The following is a 19,390-nucleotide window of genomic DNA, read 5'->3' as shown; positions in this document are numbered from 1 at the left end:
ATCCTTCGTAAGAAACCAAAATAAACAAGCACAGAAAATACAGAAATTACCTTTTTATTGACAAAATGACTCGTGCCAAACAAGATTAATTGATTCAATGTGTTCATTAATAATATTAATATCATCAACAAAAAACAACATTTTCTTGAAACGTATACTATAATATCACACATATGTAAACAATACTCGAGCTTTGTTTACATAACAAAGAATTTCAAACTCTGTATCTTGCTTGTATCCCGAATTCAAGGGGATTTTCATATGATTTCCAATAGGCTTTATGACACATTTTAAATTACATAGGCTAGCTCTGGCAATACGAAAGTTGAAGTTAGTCCGGATATTGGCACTTTTCTCTCGCATGCCAAATTGACCCGACACCGCTTACATACTGGACCTTCGGAAATGAATGTCGATGTAGTGGTGGTGGGAGGGGGTATATCGGGGCTGACTGCAGCTTACCAGCTTCATAAAAAAGATTCATCGCTGCAGATTGTAGTGCTAGAAGCCAAAGGTAAGGAACGCATCCGTTGTTACAAGTTGTCAACATGACTTCAGAAGGCAAATAGCTGCACTGCTGTACTGTAAACCTTACTTTATTGGGTTTTACAAAGTCTAAAAAGAGAACGAGTGTCGATGGATGATCATGTATAATTTACAATATATTAATTTTTGGGAGTTGATTTTAATCAACTCTCCTATGCAGTTACTCAGACAAACCGAAAGTGAAACAGTGTTTGGACCTCAGCACAATTCATTGCTGCTGACAAGACTTAGTTCTTGAAAATAATTGATAAATTCTATGTAATGTATGTTAAAGCATTGTTTTTCAAGGAAACTTATTTATAAATACCTTGAAAATAGTAAGATTGTTAAAAATGGTATGAACAATTTAAATATTTTTTGTAGTCGTATGTATTCCTACACCAGAGTTCAATATAGTCTCGTTCAACTCGACGCTCGGCTGTCTCCGTAAATCCTTGTTGGAGATTTACGGTGTCAGCCGAGTGTTTGGTTGAACGAGACTAGAGTTCAATATTGCTTGGATCCATACAATTTTCGAGAAATATTTCTATTACTGATACATAGTTTGATTGAAATAATTTTATCTTTAAATATTATATGGGGGTTTCTCGACATTCTTGTCGAAAAAGTACAAAAATTCATTTATAAAAATGTACGTAATTCAATTTAGAAACTACATGTACTTGTCATGCAAAATAACATAACAAATGAACATCGACAAAATCAACTCCCGTCAGTTCTTCAGTACTTTGATTTTTATAGGGAAAGCTAATATTCAGCTTATGACGTATAGTATATCTGCTTATACATAATGTAATTAAAAAAGAAGAAATTTACAACTTTTGTTGAGATGCAGCTGAGTTGCTGAATCTTAAATATTGCCATTATATCTTATTGAAAGATTAATATAACTATGATTCGTGTTTCAGACAGGGTAGGAGGGCGCACACTAACCTTGCCATTGAAGACAGCAAACGGGACGGATAATTTTGACCTTGGAGGTCAATGGGTCGGAAGGTTAGAGGTTGTATTTTAAGTTAATAATTTTGACCTTAGAGCCTCTGAGGTCAATGGGTTGGAAGGTCAGAGATCCTGTTTCAAGTTAATTTTTACTTCGGGGTTATAAATAGCCAGGTTCAATGGTCAGATCAAGGTCAGTTAATTTATTTTGACCTTTTCATGTTATAGGTGTAATGGTATGGGAGAAATAATGATGGAGCAGACCGGGATTCGAACCCTGAATCTCTAGTCAGGTGCTTTACCAACTGAGCTATCTGGCACCGGTATTCGAACCGGTCTGACTGTCACTTTCCTCCCCCTTAAATGATCTTGGCCCTTGAAGATCACCCCAGGCTCTTCCCCTGGCAGGAGTTACAATTTAGATATATTTTTTGTAGTCGTATGTGTTCCTTCGCCAGAGTTTGATTACAGCAGAAGCCACAGATTATCCAATCTAAAGATAGAATCAGTACTTGCGTAGACCTCATAATCATATATTTATATTCACTTTCTTTCCCTCAATTAAATTGCATTGGTTGATTTGAGTGATATTTACGCATAACACAGACGACCCAATCACCAAATCTGGTGAGTATGAATACATTCAGTATTCCTTCAGTATTTCTCCAAGAACATGAACTGACTCTTCTCGCGACTTCAAACCGGATCACAACCTGATATTATACTTACGCTGATTATTATTTCATTGATGTAAATATGTTTTGATGGTTAAATGAATTCAATTGATTAATTTCTTAGTATACCAAAAGTAAATACGTGAAATTACACAAAGAGAAATAAATTGTGTTATTAGAATTTAAAATGCTTTGCACTATTTTTGTCAGCATAATTCAGCTGATCCAATGGCTCTTTCGTTAATTTCGCATTACTCATTGAATAAGACAGAGCTTTTAAAAAAAAATCATATTTGTAGGAAGGTAATAAATGTTTAAGAATGTAAATATAAGCATTGAATCATTATTTTTTGAAAGATATGGTCTCATAACTGCAATGGTGTGTGCATACAAATTATCATAACGCACTAGTGCGCATTATTCAATTTGTATGCACACAACTTTGCAGTTATGAGACCACAGCTTTCAAAAAATAATGATTCAGTGCTTAATTGCATGTTAAAAATTGCTTTGATACACTTTTCCAGAAATATTTCATTTATTTTATTAGTATTTCACTAATACATAATACATCGTAGAGTTTGATGGCATTGATTTTATCCCAAATGTTTGAATATTACACAACATGACGGGTTTACCGTCTACTGCTCAAATTCTTGTCAGAAAAGCCTGATAATTTATGTTAGAAAACATGAAAGTTAATCAAATACAGAGCATCTAAAAAAAACTACTTGCCATGCGAAGTAACAAACATGTTGATATTAAAATAAATAATAATCAATAAAATCAATTCCCGTTAGTACTTCAGCTAAATGTCATTCATAACTTAATGATCATCATTTGTTGAGCTGCTCTCTTGGTGCTTAAATATTAGAGATATTATTATTACCGTATTTGTTGTAAGTTAACAATCAACATTGTTTATTATTACCACAGATGTCAGCCACACATTATGGCCATGTTAGAGGAGTTAGGACTATCCACCTGTGTCCAATACCTGGAGGGAAAGAAGTTCATGCAGCTGGGTAGTGACCAGATTGGGAGCTATAGCTCAGAAATCCCCTCGCTCTCACCCCTAGCACTCATAGACCTGCAGAGATTAATATACAAGGTCAGAAAAAATATAGTAAAAAATGAACACCACCACACTTCCATTTATATAATATAATTCTTAACTTTGACACAGATGTGTCTTTATAGAGACAACGTACTGCAACATTACCACTTAGAATTTGGTCAGCTAGTTATGTCTGCTTAAATTAGGGGTGAAAAAGTTAAAAAATAAAAGTGGTGTAAAAATTAGTTAACCTTTCAAGTGTGATTTAAGGGGGGGGGGGGGGGGGGGAAGCAAATGGTGCATGCAATCTAATTAAAATTAGACTTGTTATTCCACTCCTCTACGATATGCTATAAATAGTGTTTAGAAGAGGAGCAGAATTACATGTCTAATTTTAATTAGATTGATGGCACATGCAATCTTCATGGTCTGATTTGTTTCTTATCAATTTTCTACATGTATATCATTACACTGAGGGAGTTTGTGGACTCAAAACTGTAGTTTGCAATGATTTATAACTCTTCAACCAATTAACTTGTTTGATAGGCCTATTAATTCTTAAACACATTCTATGTCTTATTAGTTCTTAATTTCACACTTTTAATCAGTTCTTAATTAGGTTTTAAGTAACATTTGTGAGATGTAGATTGACTGTATTGACAGCTGGAGTGGATGAGGAAGCAGGTGGACATCAGGGACCCCTATCAGAGTGACTATGGGGCGGAGTGGGACGCCATCACTATGGACTCTTTTTTGAAGAACCAGCTGTGGACTACAGGTACAGTGAATAAACTTTCTTCAATGCATCTAATTTCTCAGGAAAGAGAGCTATGGATAAAAGACTTAAGACCCTTCTGGGTCCCTAATTTGAGGGGCCAGTCTTTTTATCTTGTTGTCAAATAAAAATTCTTGTAAATATAAACTAAAGAACTATATATGATAAGAGTTAAATTTGGCCCCCATAATTCGCCATTTTTTAAGTGTTTCGGGTACAATAAAATGTTAACTTATTTTTTAGAAGAGTTGATATAAAATATATTTTTCATCTATTTATTTGATTTATTTGCACTCATTGGCAGTATATGACGTCAGAAGTGACGCCATTTCTATAATTCAATCAAAATCAACCAAAAATTGACATTTTTCTTATCTATTTACGAATGGGAAATATAGAGCGCATGCTTGAACAAGGAAAAAATTTTTGTCACTTATAAGTCTTGGCTAGATACATCTCTGATTAAAATATTTTATTTGTTCAAGAATGCGCTCTATGTTTTCGGAAGGAAAAACTGCTTGAAAACAAGCTGTTTTACGCTAAAAATGCAAAAATGCGGGAAAAGGTTGTCTTTACAATGTCATATTTCTAAATTGTGGGCACTTGAACCAAAATGAATGTTATGTAAACACATCACATACATATTTGTACTAAGAAAACAAAGAATGATAGTAAAATGATGATGTTCATTTTAGGGGGCCATTTTAGGCCCTTATCATATATAGTCCTTTGACATAATTTTAAGGCAAGACAATAGATATTATAATGAAACAGTATTCAATGTTGTGTACAAAGCTAGTTTTGCTCCCATTTCTTTTTTCTTAAAAATAAGTTTTTGTATTTGTAAATACTACCTGTAATATCAGCACATGTGCATGTTTGTTAGTCATATCTGCTTTGATGTGATCTTTGCTAGCTGCCAAAGAATCCATTGAGGCAGCCTGCCGCTGTATGTTTGGGGTGGAGGTGTCACAGATATCTGTGCTGTACTTCGTCAGCTACATGAGTGCCGCAGACAGCCTGAAAAGTCTCATAGAAGCCACCGAACACACGGCACAGGAGTATAAGATTGTGGTTGGCAAAATTAATGTTCATTTTATAAAAGATAAGAGTGCCATGCTTTGTTAGCTACATTTGCTCATCAGACAGCCTTAAAAGTCTCATAGAAGCTATGGAACATGCTGCACAGGAATATAAGATTGTGATAGGCAAAATTGGCTTTTAATGAAAAGTAGTGGTAGGAGTGTACTGTATGTTTTGCTGGCATTGGGGATTTAACCTTGAGTAGAGTGTCATGATCAATACTGCTTCTTCTAGTAGCAGAATATAAATTACTGTTGATTACTTGAAAAAACAGAAATCATAACAACTGATTACAATTCTTCAATTTTGATTACCTATGCCTGATTGTTATATCAGACAAACAGTATAGATGAGGAATACAGATATAATGTTGTTTTTTACTTTGTCATTGAAGGGTGGAGCCCAACAAGTCAGTCAGAAGCTGGCAGCTTGTTTGCCCCAGTCTTGTGTTCTCCTGGATCACCCAGTCCTAAAAATTACACAGGTGAACGGATTTCCAAGTTATCACAAAAATTGTCAACATCCTTGGAAAGTAGATAATCAAGCAACTCAGATAATGGGTTTTGTTAGCTCCTAATAATGTAAAGTACATGTACATATCTATATATCCTTGGTAATTATGGCAAATGTTATGAAGTTCTTTTGCAAGAACATGGAGGCACCATTTTCAGATACATGTATTAACTTTTGAGGGGAATAATGATAAAAAAATAATCAAAGAGGATTAAAATATTGCCGCTTAATTATCAAGTTTCTGTGAAGAATAAATAATTTTTTTACAGAGAGACAATGGTGTGACTGTAATGACCGAGAATGGGGACATCTTCAGCTGTAATAGACTTGTGCTTGCCACTCCCCCAAACATGACAAGTAAGCCCACACAAAGTTTGTTTGTCTGTCTGTGTAGATCAAATTTTGCACAAGGAGTTGGGCCAAGTTTTTTAGCCCAATTATTTCCACAAAAGTGTCTTGTTCAGTTTGGAGGAAAAATCCCTCTAGTTGTCTTTGTTAAATTATGATATTTATATTTTTATCATATACATGTATATGCATGTAGGATCAGAAGCAACAGTTATTATAGTAAATTTACTGTACTCCTATACCGGAATAGGATTTTTAAAATCCAATATTTAAAGAAAGTAAATTATAACTTTCAAAATTCACAGTTTCAGTGATGTTGTTTGATGTTCTGTAGATAAGATACAGTTTGATCCAGTGCTTCCCTCCAGCAGAAGAGAACTGATGAAGAGAATGCCAGCTGGAAACCTGACCAAAGTCATCATCACGTATAAAGAGGTGAGTGGGATTGAAAATCTAGTAGGTGGAAATTTCAGAGTTTCATTTGTCTGCAGTTATTTTCAAGTTTTGATCATCATTTCTAGGCTTTTTGGAGAAAAGCTGGGATATCTGGAGAATTTGTCACCAATGGAGGCCCCAGTCTGAGTTCTGAGTGTGACCGAGGACCACTTTGTATAGTCTACGATGGCACCTCAGCTCAAGGAAATGCTGCCATTGTGGCATTTTTGGGAGGTGCACCGGCCATTCAGTGGAGAAATCAAAAGGTGGCATGCCTTATCAAGTTAATGTTGCACAGTTCTCAGCAAGATTCAGTAACTCTTTAATTTGGGTATTCCTTGTCTGTATTATTAATCTGTTTTAATTCTTTAAAAAATGCAGGAGTCTCATAAATGTCTTTTAGAGAATTAAGGTACATGTACCTGTGGTCATTTTAAATGACTGTTGCTCAGTATAGTCAAATGGTGAACATGTTAGAAGCTTGTGAGCTCATCCCTGTTTTCCCAATTTTATATTACACGTCAACGAGGCAATATGAATTTCATAGCAAAGGGGGTCTAGGAAAATTCTAATAAAATTTTGATAAAAAATTGTTCAAAATTCTTAGAGATTATGGGGTCAGTGTTAGAGAGTTCAAGTTCAAGAAAAATATTTCATTGATAAAATATGAAATAACAAAATCCCATGTACCGACTGGTTTGTCATTTACCGTTCACATGTATTTCAGAAAAGTTTACTTTAGAGTTGAATTAAAATTTAAAAGCTCTTTTTAGGATGAAAACAGAAAATCTGCAGTGTTGAAGTCCTTATCTGATTTTCTGGGACCAGAGGCTCTGAACTACCTGGACTATGCTGAAAAAGACTGGGGCCTGGAGCCCTACAGTGAAGGCAGCCCCGTGTGTTCAGTGGGGCCAGGGGCAATGGCATACTTTGCCAGGGGTCTTAGACTACCATTCCAAAGGTATGGAGATGAACAGAAAGGACAAACAACACTCTTCTGTAATAAGATTAAAAATCTACCTGTGAATAATAATCATAGTGTACCTAGTACATACCATCTTCACAGTGTCAAGGGTTCTAAGACAGGACTGTGGACCCTTGAAGTTGATGATGTGAGAATGACTTTCCACATGCAGTTATACATGTAGTTCAACCCTAAAATAAGTCGGACATGTAGATGTTATTTTTGATTTTCGAAGTACATATGAATAACATGGTGGAAAATTCTCAATTAATAGTCATCAGTGAACTTGTTTTTATCAAATTTGAGCCTGGTCAATTCTGATACAAAACTCTGGCCGTCATAATAAAGCAGTAATGAAATGTGAGCAGTTGCTTCACACTGTATGTATTTTCTGCATAATGTAATAAAATAACAGTAGCAGAGTCTGTAGAATTTGATTTTGCTTCAAGTTCAGTACATGTATAACATTTTGGTGTTTAAGGATTCATTTTGCTGGGACAGAGTCCGCCACAGCTTGGTGCGGATACATGAGTGGAGCCGTCCAATCAGGAATGAGGGCCGCCAACGAGGTTCTCTTCCATCTGCGACCTCAGGCTTTGACCGCACAAGAACTTGCCATGACAGCTTATGGACCATCCACTCAACTGCTGCGAACAAAACAAAAACAGAGGTCAAGGACATTAATCAAGGTCACTCTTGGAATTGGATTTGTGGTTGCTGTGGTGATAGTAGGGAAACGAATTACTAACCTTGTTAATGAAAAGTAAATATTCTAATCATTATTTTTACTTTTTAGAGTTCTGGGCTTTATTTTATTTTGACATTTTTTTTCAAGTGCCATTTGTTTATTTTAAAGAGTCCCTATTTCTTTTCACCCCTCAGGTTTACAGATTCAGTTTCAAAAGTCATTATCATGTAAAATGGTGACTGAATCTTTGTGTTTGAATGATGTATCTGAAATTGATCTTGAGGTCTTGTGAATGTGATTGACCAGTCGATCAGGTAATGTGTGATTTACCGTACCTTCCATGATTTAAATTCATGTAATAAAATGATGTAGTTGTACAAAATACCTGATTTAAAAAAATAGTGCCAAATCTTTTATTCTGATGTGAAATAAACATTTCAATGTATGTAATACCATTCCAATTTTTCAAACCAAAAACTTCATCCATTTAAACCATCGTAAGTTTTTTTTAATAAAAAATTATGGTTTTTTTTTTTAATTCTCTGAAAGAATCAAATACAAATACAATTTAACAAATCGCTCACACACACATTTATATGTACGCAACAAATATAACAAACAATACCGCTTTATAAGTATTAAAACAAAATTAAAGGTTCACAGATGTAATTGTAGTTCAATAAACTTTTTTAATATGACAACCATGCAATTTTCTGTGTGCAAAACAAAGATGTACAATGATAATAACTATAAATTATTTACAACTAAATTTTCTCTTTTGAAATTTTGCACATATTTAATGGAAATGCATACATGTACTGATTATGGAAATTAAAAATGTTTTAGATCATATATTGTATACAAAAATCTGTTGTATGTTTTGTTTTCTTGTGCTGTCTACCATCTTGAAGTCAATCATTTTCTCTTGCTGCGAGTCGAACAGATGAAATATGTTAAATACTGAACCATATACAAGTATAGTAATTGATAGAATAATGTAATTTGTGTTGATTTAACTATGATTGTTTGTTTTTTAAATGGAGAATTAAATATGTTAATATATCGGTATTTGTATGCTATGTTCATACTGTAAATGCAAGTTGGTGAATAAATTAAATGAATTAAAACATTTTTTTTTAAATTGATGACTATATACTGTTGAATTATTAGAATTCATAGTAGCTCAATTTTCGGGGTAGCCCTCCCCCACAAATTTACATCTTCAACGAAAACAAATTTAAAAAGACTTATCTTTGTTACTGAAACTGGAAACCGCATCCACGAAATTACATTCCCACAAATAAGTAAAAAACCTTGATCCATGAAAACTGGCCCCAATGAGTATACATGTAAATGATTACACAGTAGTACAAGTACTTTTAAATGCCAACCTAAGAATTTTTTTCCTAGGTACAAACAACACGTGCCAGCCAACATTACATGACCCTGAACCAGAGCAAATATAGGTCAACATTAATTTTCTCGATCGACCAAATTTCTGTAAATTTTCTAGAATCCCTTTAATTTAACTTCCACCACATAAAAGAAATCCTTTGTCAGCCCAAGTCTATCCATTACACAGTATATACATAAGTTTTGGTTTTGGGCATGATAAAATATCAAAATTGCATGAGCTTTTAATCATAGTGAGCACAAACGCATTCATTATGAACCGACAGTGTGCTGTCACCTTCTTTAGATAGGCTTCTTCAATTTGAGAGAAACACAAGAAAAATTTATTAGGGCCCCGCTCTGTAGGTGTTTTGTAGTGATCAGTCTGTCCTTCCATCCATCTGTCCTTCCTACCATTCGCCGGTCCGAAATCTCTTGTCCGTAGAATATTGAGACTTTATAATTTGGACCAAGTCAATGTGAAGGATAAACCAGATATCTTTATCATCAGTTTTAGACTTTAAATTATTTTTCATTTCCTTAATCTTGCTCAGGTTGAACAAAAAAGCCTGTATGTAAGGGGTAATGAGATAGAATTTTAAGTTTTATGCCAGCTGGAAAATTTCTAAGTTGAAGGTCAATGTGGAAGGAAAAATTCTCTAAAATGCTTTTCATCTTTTTTCCATAATTTAATCAGGCCCTTTGAGATGGTCACCATCTCAATGTTGTCTAGTTGTAGTACAGAACTACAACAAAATGATCATGTTGCATGTGATCCAAAAAGTTTGCCTTTAAAAGTAAAGTAGGAAGAAGCAAACAATGGTCTCTGTATTGGAGGTCTTTTTTATTGACAGTGAATGCTGCAAAGATTTAGATTATATTACTAAATGGACAAATAGGCAAGTAAAAAAAGCTCATACACATTGAAAACGCAGCTACATATGATATCTAAACAACAATGAACACATTCTTATTACATGTACAAATACATATGTATGACCAATTACAATAAACAATACTTTTATATACCCTCAATTTCATGAAGAGAAAACTTGTCAGAAAACTCTTATTTTTCATCCAGAATTTGAATGACTAGAAATTGGACATGTGTGCAAGTCCTGAAAGGTTTGTTAGGAATCTAGATTTTCATTAAAGAAGATGTCCCAACATTCTGCATTGAAAACAAAATCATGAACTGACAGTCTGACACCATTGCTGACAAGCCTCTCTTCCACCTACATCAATATGCATATTACAGGCCTTGCTTCTAAACAATCCAATATATACTTGCACTGAATTCATACCTTTGAAATTTTTTTAAAGATTTTTTTTTAAATGGGATACTGTATTTCAGCCATCATTACATTTGTATATAAAATCTGCAAGTACACATACTGTGTAATCATTAAAATTCATGGGGGCCAATTTTCATGGATTGCTTATTTTACAGGTTCTTTTGGATGTTATTTCATGTATTATTTTATAGCCTACCTACATGAGAAATATGACTTTATAACAATAATTAATTCGTGGATGATTTCAATTCCTGGATGAGAGGTACCCACGAATTCTACGAAAATCGAGCCACCATGAATTCTAATGAGTCCACACACTACCTGCTACATGTATATATCTCAAAACTTGGTTTTTTTTTTTATTGAGCCTTTTCGTTATCAAGGCACATGAGATCTATTTAGCTCCTACTAGTGCTACTACAGAAGAAAACTCTACATACATGTTAGTACAGTTATTACGTTGGTACCAATACACGACAACAACAGTTGATCTGGGTTATTATATGTACAATATCCCTGAAAGATTATATTCAAAACACATTACATTGCATTTGGTCTCTACAAAGCACTTTGCATATCAAATGGCACTAAAAAAAAGTGCATACTCAACATTTAATAATATCTTTGTAACAAAATTCATAAAAAGCATTTAAATTTGTTCATTACTTTGCAACAAAATCTTGCTCCCTTAGCCATTGCCTCCGGGTGGTTCTCTTTCATTCTTTGAAATTATGAATTATGAAAGGAATAACATATAATCCCACTTCATTATTCCTATACATACTCAGTATGCTGTAGATTCCTTGTTTTATGCGAGTACTTAATTCCCCAATTAAACCTATTTCCAATAAAATGCAAATATATAAAATCATGAACGCCAAATTTTTATCATAGTTCCTTTAGTGTAGGTCTGTCAGAAAAATAAAAGCATGATTTTATAATCCGCGAGATGTGATTCTCAAGATTTAACGATAATATTAATTCCTCTTATTTTTTGGAATCTACAGTACTGTATGCTTGTTTTGTCAGAGTATCTTCATACACTGTACTGGCACATTAAAGATGAATTCAGCAATATTACATGTACCGGTAAAAATAACATTTATATTTGTAACAACCTACTGTACATTAAAACTCGGTTATAGCGAAGTCTTATTTACTTCGTTATATCCGTAATTCGTTATATCCATAAAACGAATCCATAAAAATAGCTATAGCGAATTCACTATATACATGTTTTCTTTCACCAGACTGTAATTTTTACTAATAAAGGCTTAGAATAAAAATATATTACTTTGATACTTATAATGATCGGATTAGGAGTCGAAAAATTTATATGAAAAGAAATTTACTCAAAGTATTATGTTAAATAGTAGTGCAAACTTTATTAAACTGAAAGAAACTCGTTATTAAAGTGTTAAATTTCGTTATTATTAACTTCTACCGGACTCAAAATCAGTTCGCTATATCCGTAAATTTGTTATATCCGAATTCATTATAACCGTAAAATTTTGCAAAGGTTTAAGAATTTTACTGGGGACTAAAAAAAATTTGCTGTATCCAAGAACTCGCTATATCTGTGATCGTACTAAACAAGTTTTACTGTATAAATAATCTCAATCAATTTTAACTAACAGAACGGATTTTAAAAAAAACAAATGTACAATGTAGTTTGCAACTATGTCCAATTCTATTGCTGAAATTATATTTCCATTACCATAATTCTTAAAGTTTAAAAATTTTTAAGTGAAAAATGAAATTTTATTTGAGGTTTCAGACACTGACATGTCCTGATAGCCATTTTTCCATACAATCAACAAAAAAATCATATTTTGGGGTTTTGAAAACATGCACAAATATGAAAAACCATGCTGATAGGGATGAATATTACGAGTATCCATGACAACAAAACTGTACGAGAAAAAAAAATAACAATAACAGAAATAGTCATCTAAAGTAATCAATAACAACACAATTATATATAAATAACACTAAACAAAAACTAAAAACTCCATACTGACTGTATTGTGGGATTGCCTCTTCACATTTCTGAAGACGACTAAAAAAAGGTACAGTAATTGTTGGCAAGATGCTGTTATTTACAGGTAGATTCTTCTCAAAAGATTTGCTGAACAAATTTTTTCAATTTCATTTATGATTTTTTTTTACAAGAAGTCAGAAATGATGCCTGCTGTCTAATCCTATTTCATTTTGAAGTAAAATATTGTTTAAACTAGAAATGATGTTAATGTGCCATTTACATCACTCAACAGGAAGACAAAGAAAGTTTTTCCATCAAAATCTCAGTTCTCTGATGATTTGGGCACATGTATGAGTAATGACAAAAAAAATCATAACTGCCTGGATTTCATACTACCGGTAATACAAATCATTTTCTGGACAAGCAAATAATGGACACAAAGAAATCAATTTCATATAATTATGCAACAATTACACATCATAAACAAGAAAAAAAAATGATAAAAAAAAGTAATAAAATACTATATATGTAATACGCTTCAATGCTTTTAACAATATTTGACTTCAAGGAAGTTATTTCATACGGTCTAGGAAGCAAAAACACAGCCCGGAATAATCATAATGGCACCATTTAGAGAAGGAAAAAAAATCTACAGGTTAGTTTACACTCGTAGACACTATGCTGGTATTGCATTCTCCTTAACTGTTTGCTGTGTCTAGCTTGATTTCATTTTCTTGGGTCCTTTTCCGACGAGGGATTTGCAGACGTTCAGAAATCGGGCCAGGTATTTCTGGAGAACGGCATGCTGTCTTATCCCTGGGATCAGCAGAATCAAGTTCACTTTGTTAAAAAAAAATAAAAAATCAGATCAACATTTCTCACAATCTTTTATTTGAATACTTTTTTTTAAACTGAGGTTATTTCAATATGATCAAATTTATTTTAATAAATGTCAACAAAAAATCTCTTTAAAAGCAAAATGTATGTTTCATCTTCAATTTGTATCTGATGTTTAAAAACATGTAATCTTACCCAGGAAATAGGTCATACAAAGGTTGTCCATCCGACTGCCAAGCCAAGCCATAGCAACCAAGGTTCCCATGACGATTAGGAAATACTAGAACAGAGTGTATACATGTATTTTGAAAACTGTGACAATAAACCAAGTTTATTCTATTGTGTCTTTTTTTTTTAAAATATGTAACTCCTCTCTAATAAAAAGTTTTGAAAAGATTCATAAAGGAACTCTTTGCAAGTTTTGACGAGTTAATGTCTAAATTTCTTACAATTTTTGGTTTTTCTGCCTTCAGTGAACTCATGGTGGTCTTGGCATTAACGAAATGAGTCTTGGCATTCATAATGCGGCAGCAGATATCCTGGTATTGCTCCTCTTGTTTTCTGGTCCTAAACAAAAATTTATAACCATTCATTAAAGTAAACTTGAACCAGTATAAAAGTTATATGTGTGCATTAGCTAGAACATTGATAGGATGTGTGCCTTTTCTTCAATCCTTTCAAAAAATAAATTTACATTGCTAAAGTTTTCACTTTCAAATATCATACTCTTGTGAGGCCTTTACCTTTTCAGCTGAACAACTCAGTCAGAAAAGACTTGATTATAATGCAGTAGATACATGTATGAACAAATGAACAAAAATAAAAGTGTCCAATGTGCTAAAACTGTTTACCATTTAGCAGTGACAACACTTGGTCCAACGATGGGTACCAGGAAATCGATCAGGCTGACGGCTAGTCCTATTAGAGCGAAGGTTGTAAGGACTGAGGGATCAAAGTACCATATCAGACTGTAAAAAAAAAAACCCCAAAACTGTAATAACTGCTGTTTGCAAAAGAGCAAATACTGTAAAAGAAGTAATTTTTTTTGATAAACCATAAAAGAAATCATTTCAAATCATGTTTATATACATTGGTGTATCTTTATTTCAATAGCTCTTATATTGAGTAAAAGTTCCTAAAAGTCTTGTTCATGTCACAAATACTAAGACAAAGAAGTCAAAGTGAATACTAAGTTTAACATATGCATGCCTATGTCTACCTCATGGTCAGAAGGCTGTCTGGACAAATTTAAAAGGTAACATAATCTTGAACACGTGTGATTAGCCAAAAAAAAAAAAAGACAGAGAAAATAACCCTTATAATATACTGTATATTCCTCTCCTCACTATTATCAAAATACGAAAAAGAAAACTTACGAAAAAATAAAGGTATTGACTCCAACTATGATGGCAGGATAATACGGTTTTTCCCAGTGCAAAAGTCCATTTAGTGGCAGCAGAACTTCCCTCCAGCCCTCTAAATCCCTTTTAATCTGTTGCAGATTATAACTTGGACTCTGAAAAACAATAATTCATATTAGGTGTGCGAGTTAAGTCTTCAAATTAAAAAAAAAGAAGCATTTACTATTAGCTAGGAGGTGATGATGTTTTGGGTAAAGGCAAGTCAAGTTGACAATGAAGCAATAATCTGGGTATTTTTTGCTGCCCTCACCCCTAAGTGTCACACCGTAAAACATATCACCTTAGAAGAAAACTTAAAAATAAATTGTAAACTAGAGGTACTGTGAGCAAGCTCACAATTGATACCCCCCGCTAAGAAAAAAATCAGAACGTGTGTATTTTTGCTATTATAGAAAATATTGGATGAATCTATTTCACTGTCTATTTTCTATAAATAACAACTGCTCTATTTTTTAAAACTGTTAATGCTAATAGGAGTAAACAAACCAATTTTTATCCTTTAATTTCATTTTAATTTATTATAAGTTAACTGTTGATGCATGAGGACATTTGCATCCTTCCATTAACAACCATGACTCGAATCAAATGAAATCCACTTGTCAAGCAACCATTTAATATTTAAACAATTTGAATTATTGGTATACTGAGCCCGATTTTTTCCGCAATTTTTTTTCCACACATTTTTCCCCCCAAAATTTCATCGGGACGGGCCATTTTCAGAGAGACGGGGATGAGAATCTAAAAATAATTTTATGTGGCCTGAGAAGAGCAAGCTTTGTGTCAAATTTTAGCTTCTTATATTTCCATTAATACAAGACATGACACAGAGAGAATTTAGCATTTTTGAAACAATGACCTTGAACTTCCTCAATTTACCTTGGGTAAAGGTCATGACACACCCTTTGGTCATAAGCAATCTTTGTGTGAGGTAAGAATGTTTCTCCATAAGAAAGATATGGAACGGACACAAATTTTGCATTTTTTCTGCCAGTGACCTTGACCTTGCCCAAATGACCTTGAGTCAAGGTCATGACACACCCTTAGGCCATAAGCAATCTTTGTGTGAAGTAAGAACTTCCAATGTTTTTCAATAAGAAAGATATGGACCGGACACAAATTTTGCATTTTTTCTGCCAGTGACCTTAACCTTGCCCAAAGCGTTGGGTCAAGGTCATGACACACCCTTAGGTCATAAGCAATCTTTGTGTGTAGTAAGAAATTCCAATGTACCATCATAAGAAAGATATGGACCCGACACAAATTTTGCATTTTTTCTGCCAGTGACCTTAACCTTGCCCAATGACCTTGGGTCAAGGTCATGACACACCCTAAGGTCATAAGCAATCTTTGTGTGAAGTAAGAACTTCCAATGTTTTTCCATAAGAAAGATATGGACCGGACACGAATTTTGCATTTTTTCTGCCAGTGACCTTAACCTTGCCCAATGACCTTGGGTCAAGGTCATGACACACCCTTAGGTCATAATAAATCTTTGTGTGAAGTAAGAACTTCCAATGTTTTTCCATAAGAAAGATATGGACCGAACATGAATTTTGCATTTTTTCTGCCAGTGACCTTGCCTGAATGACCTTAGGTCAAGGTCATGACACACCCTTAGGTCATATGCCATCTTTGTGTGAAGTAAGAACTTCCAATGTTTCTCCATAAAAAAGATATGGACCAGACACAATTGCAAAGACAGACAGACGGGAAGGACAGACAGACGGACAAGGTGATTCCTATATACCCCCCCCCCCCACAACTTTGTTTGCGGGGGGTATAAAAACCTTAACGACTGACATCTTTTCATAGTCAAGAGTACAGAAAATTTTATTATACTACTAGCCTAAGTAAGATAACAAGTTTCAACTCATTTATATCAGTTGTGAAGCCACAATTAAGCAGTATGATCTTAAAGTAATTAAGGTAATTATCCATACATCACAAAACAACGTCTGCCGTAATTCACGCGTTATTATGTCTTGTCCGTGCCCGATCTAATTTAGTGCTTACATCAAAACGTGTATTACAAAACAAAGAAATCAAGCTGACCTAGAAATTGATTCAAAACAAATCTATTAAAAATCCTGACATCTGCAATTAATTAGGCCTATTAATCAGCGAAATGAAAACATGACTGAGTTGTGTCGATTGCGTACTCGTTTTGAAATATAGACCGCTTACTTTAATGCATTTTAAGGTTGAATTAAATCCAAATCTTTGAACATTAATCCCTATATTTGTCCATAAACATCCAAAATGAAATTCTGACCGAGATCTATTCCAGTGCATAATGTTAAGGGAGATAAATACACAAGGGGAAATAATTTGACCTATATCATCTTTATCCTGTTCGCTTAGCTACGAGCATAGATATATTTTCCACAACATAATGTTTTTAGAATTAAAATCATACGCTGAAGAAAAGTTATTTCATTTTAAAAACAGTCTTTAAACCAGTAAAAAAAGGTTGAATAGACTGAATGGAGGTTTTGTCTTGAAGGCATATATCAGGTAGTTAGCATTATCCACGCGTGTGACTGCAATTTCTAGATACCGATCTCGATCCATAATACTTACCAGTATCAAAAGAAACCAACTTTTGCAATTTAAATAATACAGATTAATCAACAGTTTGTTTAAATCACGTTTTCTATTTAACAATAATCTAAACATATTGTTTAGAGTGATGAAATAATAAACCTATGCACAATTTTATTTTTACGGATCTTTTTTCAAAATATATATTTTGATGATTTTTTTTCAAAAAATACGCCCATTGTGATCTTGATAAGGCCGGTCCTTTGGGAAGTTTTATTTCCAATTGATTAAGGACGTTATGGGGTAAATGATATCAATATTTCAGAGAATTCTGTACGTAAATAAAATTACAAGGGCTTAAATTCGCTTTGAAAATTTATTTCATTTTATCTCATTTGTAAGCATATTTCTCTATTTTTTAATAAATAAGCAAGTGTTACATAAATTTTTTTGTTTTGAAATAATAATTCCTTCCTTTTAAATAGGATGTGAGTCAAAAATTTATTTTGTGAAAGTCAAATTTCAGGCTTAGACTTATATTCTTAATATGTATGAAAAAGCGCCATTTTCCGCAATCGGTTCAATTTTTAGCAATGGCCCCAGCTTTAATAATACCGATGGACCAGCCAACTGAGTAAAATTTGATAAGAACATATCCTCATATACATGTTTGAAAAATATGAAAAAATTCTGTACGAGTTTTACTTTTCTAGTGGGGTATGGACCATTACTTAAGTTTGTCCCCATGTGATCCTTATTAATTCCAATTTTTTTCTGTAGCATAAATAAAAATAAATAGGCCTTATTTTTTCTTCATATCTTGAAATGAGACATGATTCTAGTTTACAGCATATTCACACATAACACAAATATATACACCCGGTCAGAAATTAATAAATCCAAGTAATATAAAAGTTGTAAACAGTCAAATAAATCCAATATTAAAAGGAGATGTTCACAATTCAAGGTGCAAATCAAAAGTTATCTCATTACAAATTTACTGCACTCTTTAAGCCATTGATCCGCTCCTGACAGTAAGGAGCATATTTTTGATCCTTCAGATAAGGAGTAAACAATTCAGTTACATAATTGAGTAATAATCAAATAGTTAGGATAAGTTAGATAAGAAGGCTGGTTAAGATTCACATTAAGAGTGATAAGACGGGTATAGACAGAGTGTGAACATATTATAAATAATGTAGAATAAATGAAGGTATTATCAACATGTTTAAAACCATTACAGTTCACATTCTACTGGCTTTTATGGCATTTACAAATTTTCTCAGTTCTCTAACATAATAGCAGACCTAATTGACTGCTAAATTGTATGACTTGGTGACATTTATTGCTTGAACTATGAAGTTTGAATTTAGAACATTTTTTGTACATGTGGGCAAGGAAGTCTACTTTCACTTTAATTTTGCGTTGCATTATGCACAACTACAATTTTTTATACTTGCATTTGATAACTTAATGCAGCAAAAAATCATATTTATTTCATCAGTTCTTTTAATTCACTTACGAAAGTCTGACAGTTTTGATGGTTAATAATGAGCTTTTTCATTATAATAAAATATTAACACGCACACTTTATCAAGAAGTCTGGAGAAGAAGGCCAAATGTACAATCAAAATTGTTAGTCAAAAGCATAACAAGTTGATTATCAAATACTAAAAAACATGCGTGGAACTTATTGTCAGTAAAATTTAATTAGAACTTACCTCAGTTTCTGGATTAATAATTTCGTTCTCCATTTTTAACAGTGTTAAGAACCAGTTTCTGGCCACCAGTCAATTCGAATTCTAGTTATCTTGATCATGTTTTTTTTCGGAAATATATAGAATTACTTTTAGGGTATAAAACTGACATATTAAGACATCCACTGATAAAAATTTGAATTA

At 33.2% G+C, this 19,390-nt stretch overlaps 2 protein-coding genes across 2 annotated transcripts; one reads left to right on the top strand and one right to left on the bottom strand.

Moving 5' to 3' along the window:
• The first annotated feature begins 355 nt into the window (after positions 1-355).
• Positions 356-8,530, top strand: LOC105321028 (probable flavin-containing monoamine oxidase A). The gene is made up of 12 exons (XM_011419208.4): positions 356-514; positions 1,455-1,542; positions 3,096-3,270; positions 3,880-3,994; positions 4,908-5,065; positions 5,469-5,558; positions 5,857-5,944; positions 6,270-6,370; positions 6,457-6,636; positions 7,144-7,331; positions 7,816-8,097; positions 8,217-8,530. Exons 1-12 carry the CDS (start codon positions 406-408, stop codon positions 8,251-8,253), a joined length of 1,611 nt encoding a protein of 536 aa, XP_011417510.3. The 5' UTR covers positions 356-405; the 3' UTR covers positions 8,254-8,530.
• A 4,244-nt stretch (positions 8,531-12,774) lies between these two features.
• LOC105321027 (ADP-ribosylation factor-like protein 6-interacting protein 1) lies at positions 12,775-19,323 on the bottom strand. The gene is made up of 6 exons (XM_011419207.4): positions 19,211-19,323; positions 14,904-15,043; positions 14,379-14,495; positions 13,977-14,094; positions 13,723-13,807; positions 12,775-13,530 (listed from the first exon to the last, which is right to left on the bottom strand). Exons 1-6 carry the CDS (start codon positions 19,241-19,243, stop codon positions 13,406-13,408), a joined length of 618 nt encoding a protein of 205 aa, XP_011417509.3. The 5' UTR covers positions 19,244-19,323; the 3' UTR covers positions 12,775-13,405.
• Between the last annotated feature and the right edge of the window lie 67 nt (positions 19,324-19,390).

The sequence above is a fragment of the Magallana gigas genome, chromosome 7, assembly GCF_963853765.1.
Source record: "Magallana gigas chromosome 7, xbMagGiga1.1, whole genome shotgun sequence".
Lineage (NCBI taxonomy): Eukaryota > Metazoa > Mollusca > Bivalvia > Ostreida > Ostreidae > Magallana > Magallana gigas.
The sequence above is the reverse complement of the archived record's forward strand: the minus strand, read 5'-3'. Positions and strand labels throughout refer to the sequence as shown.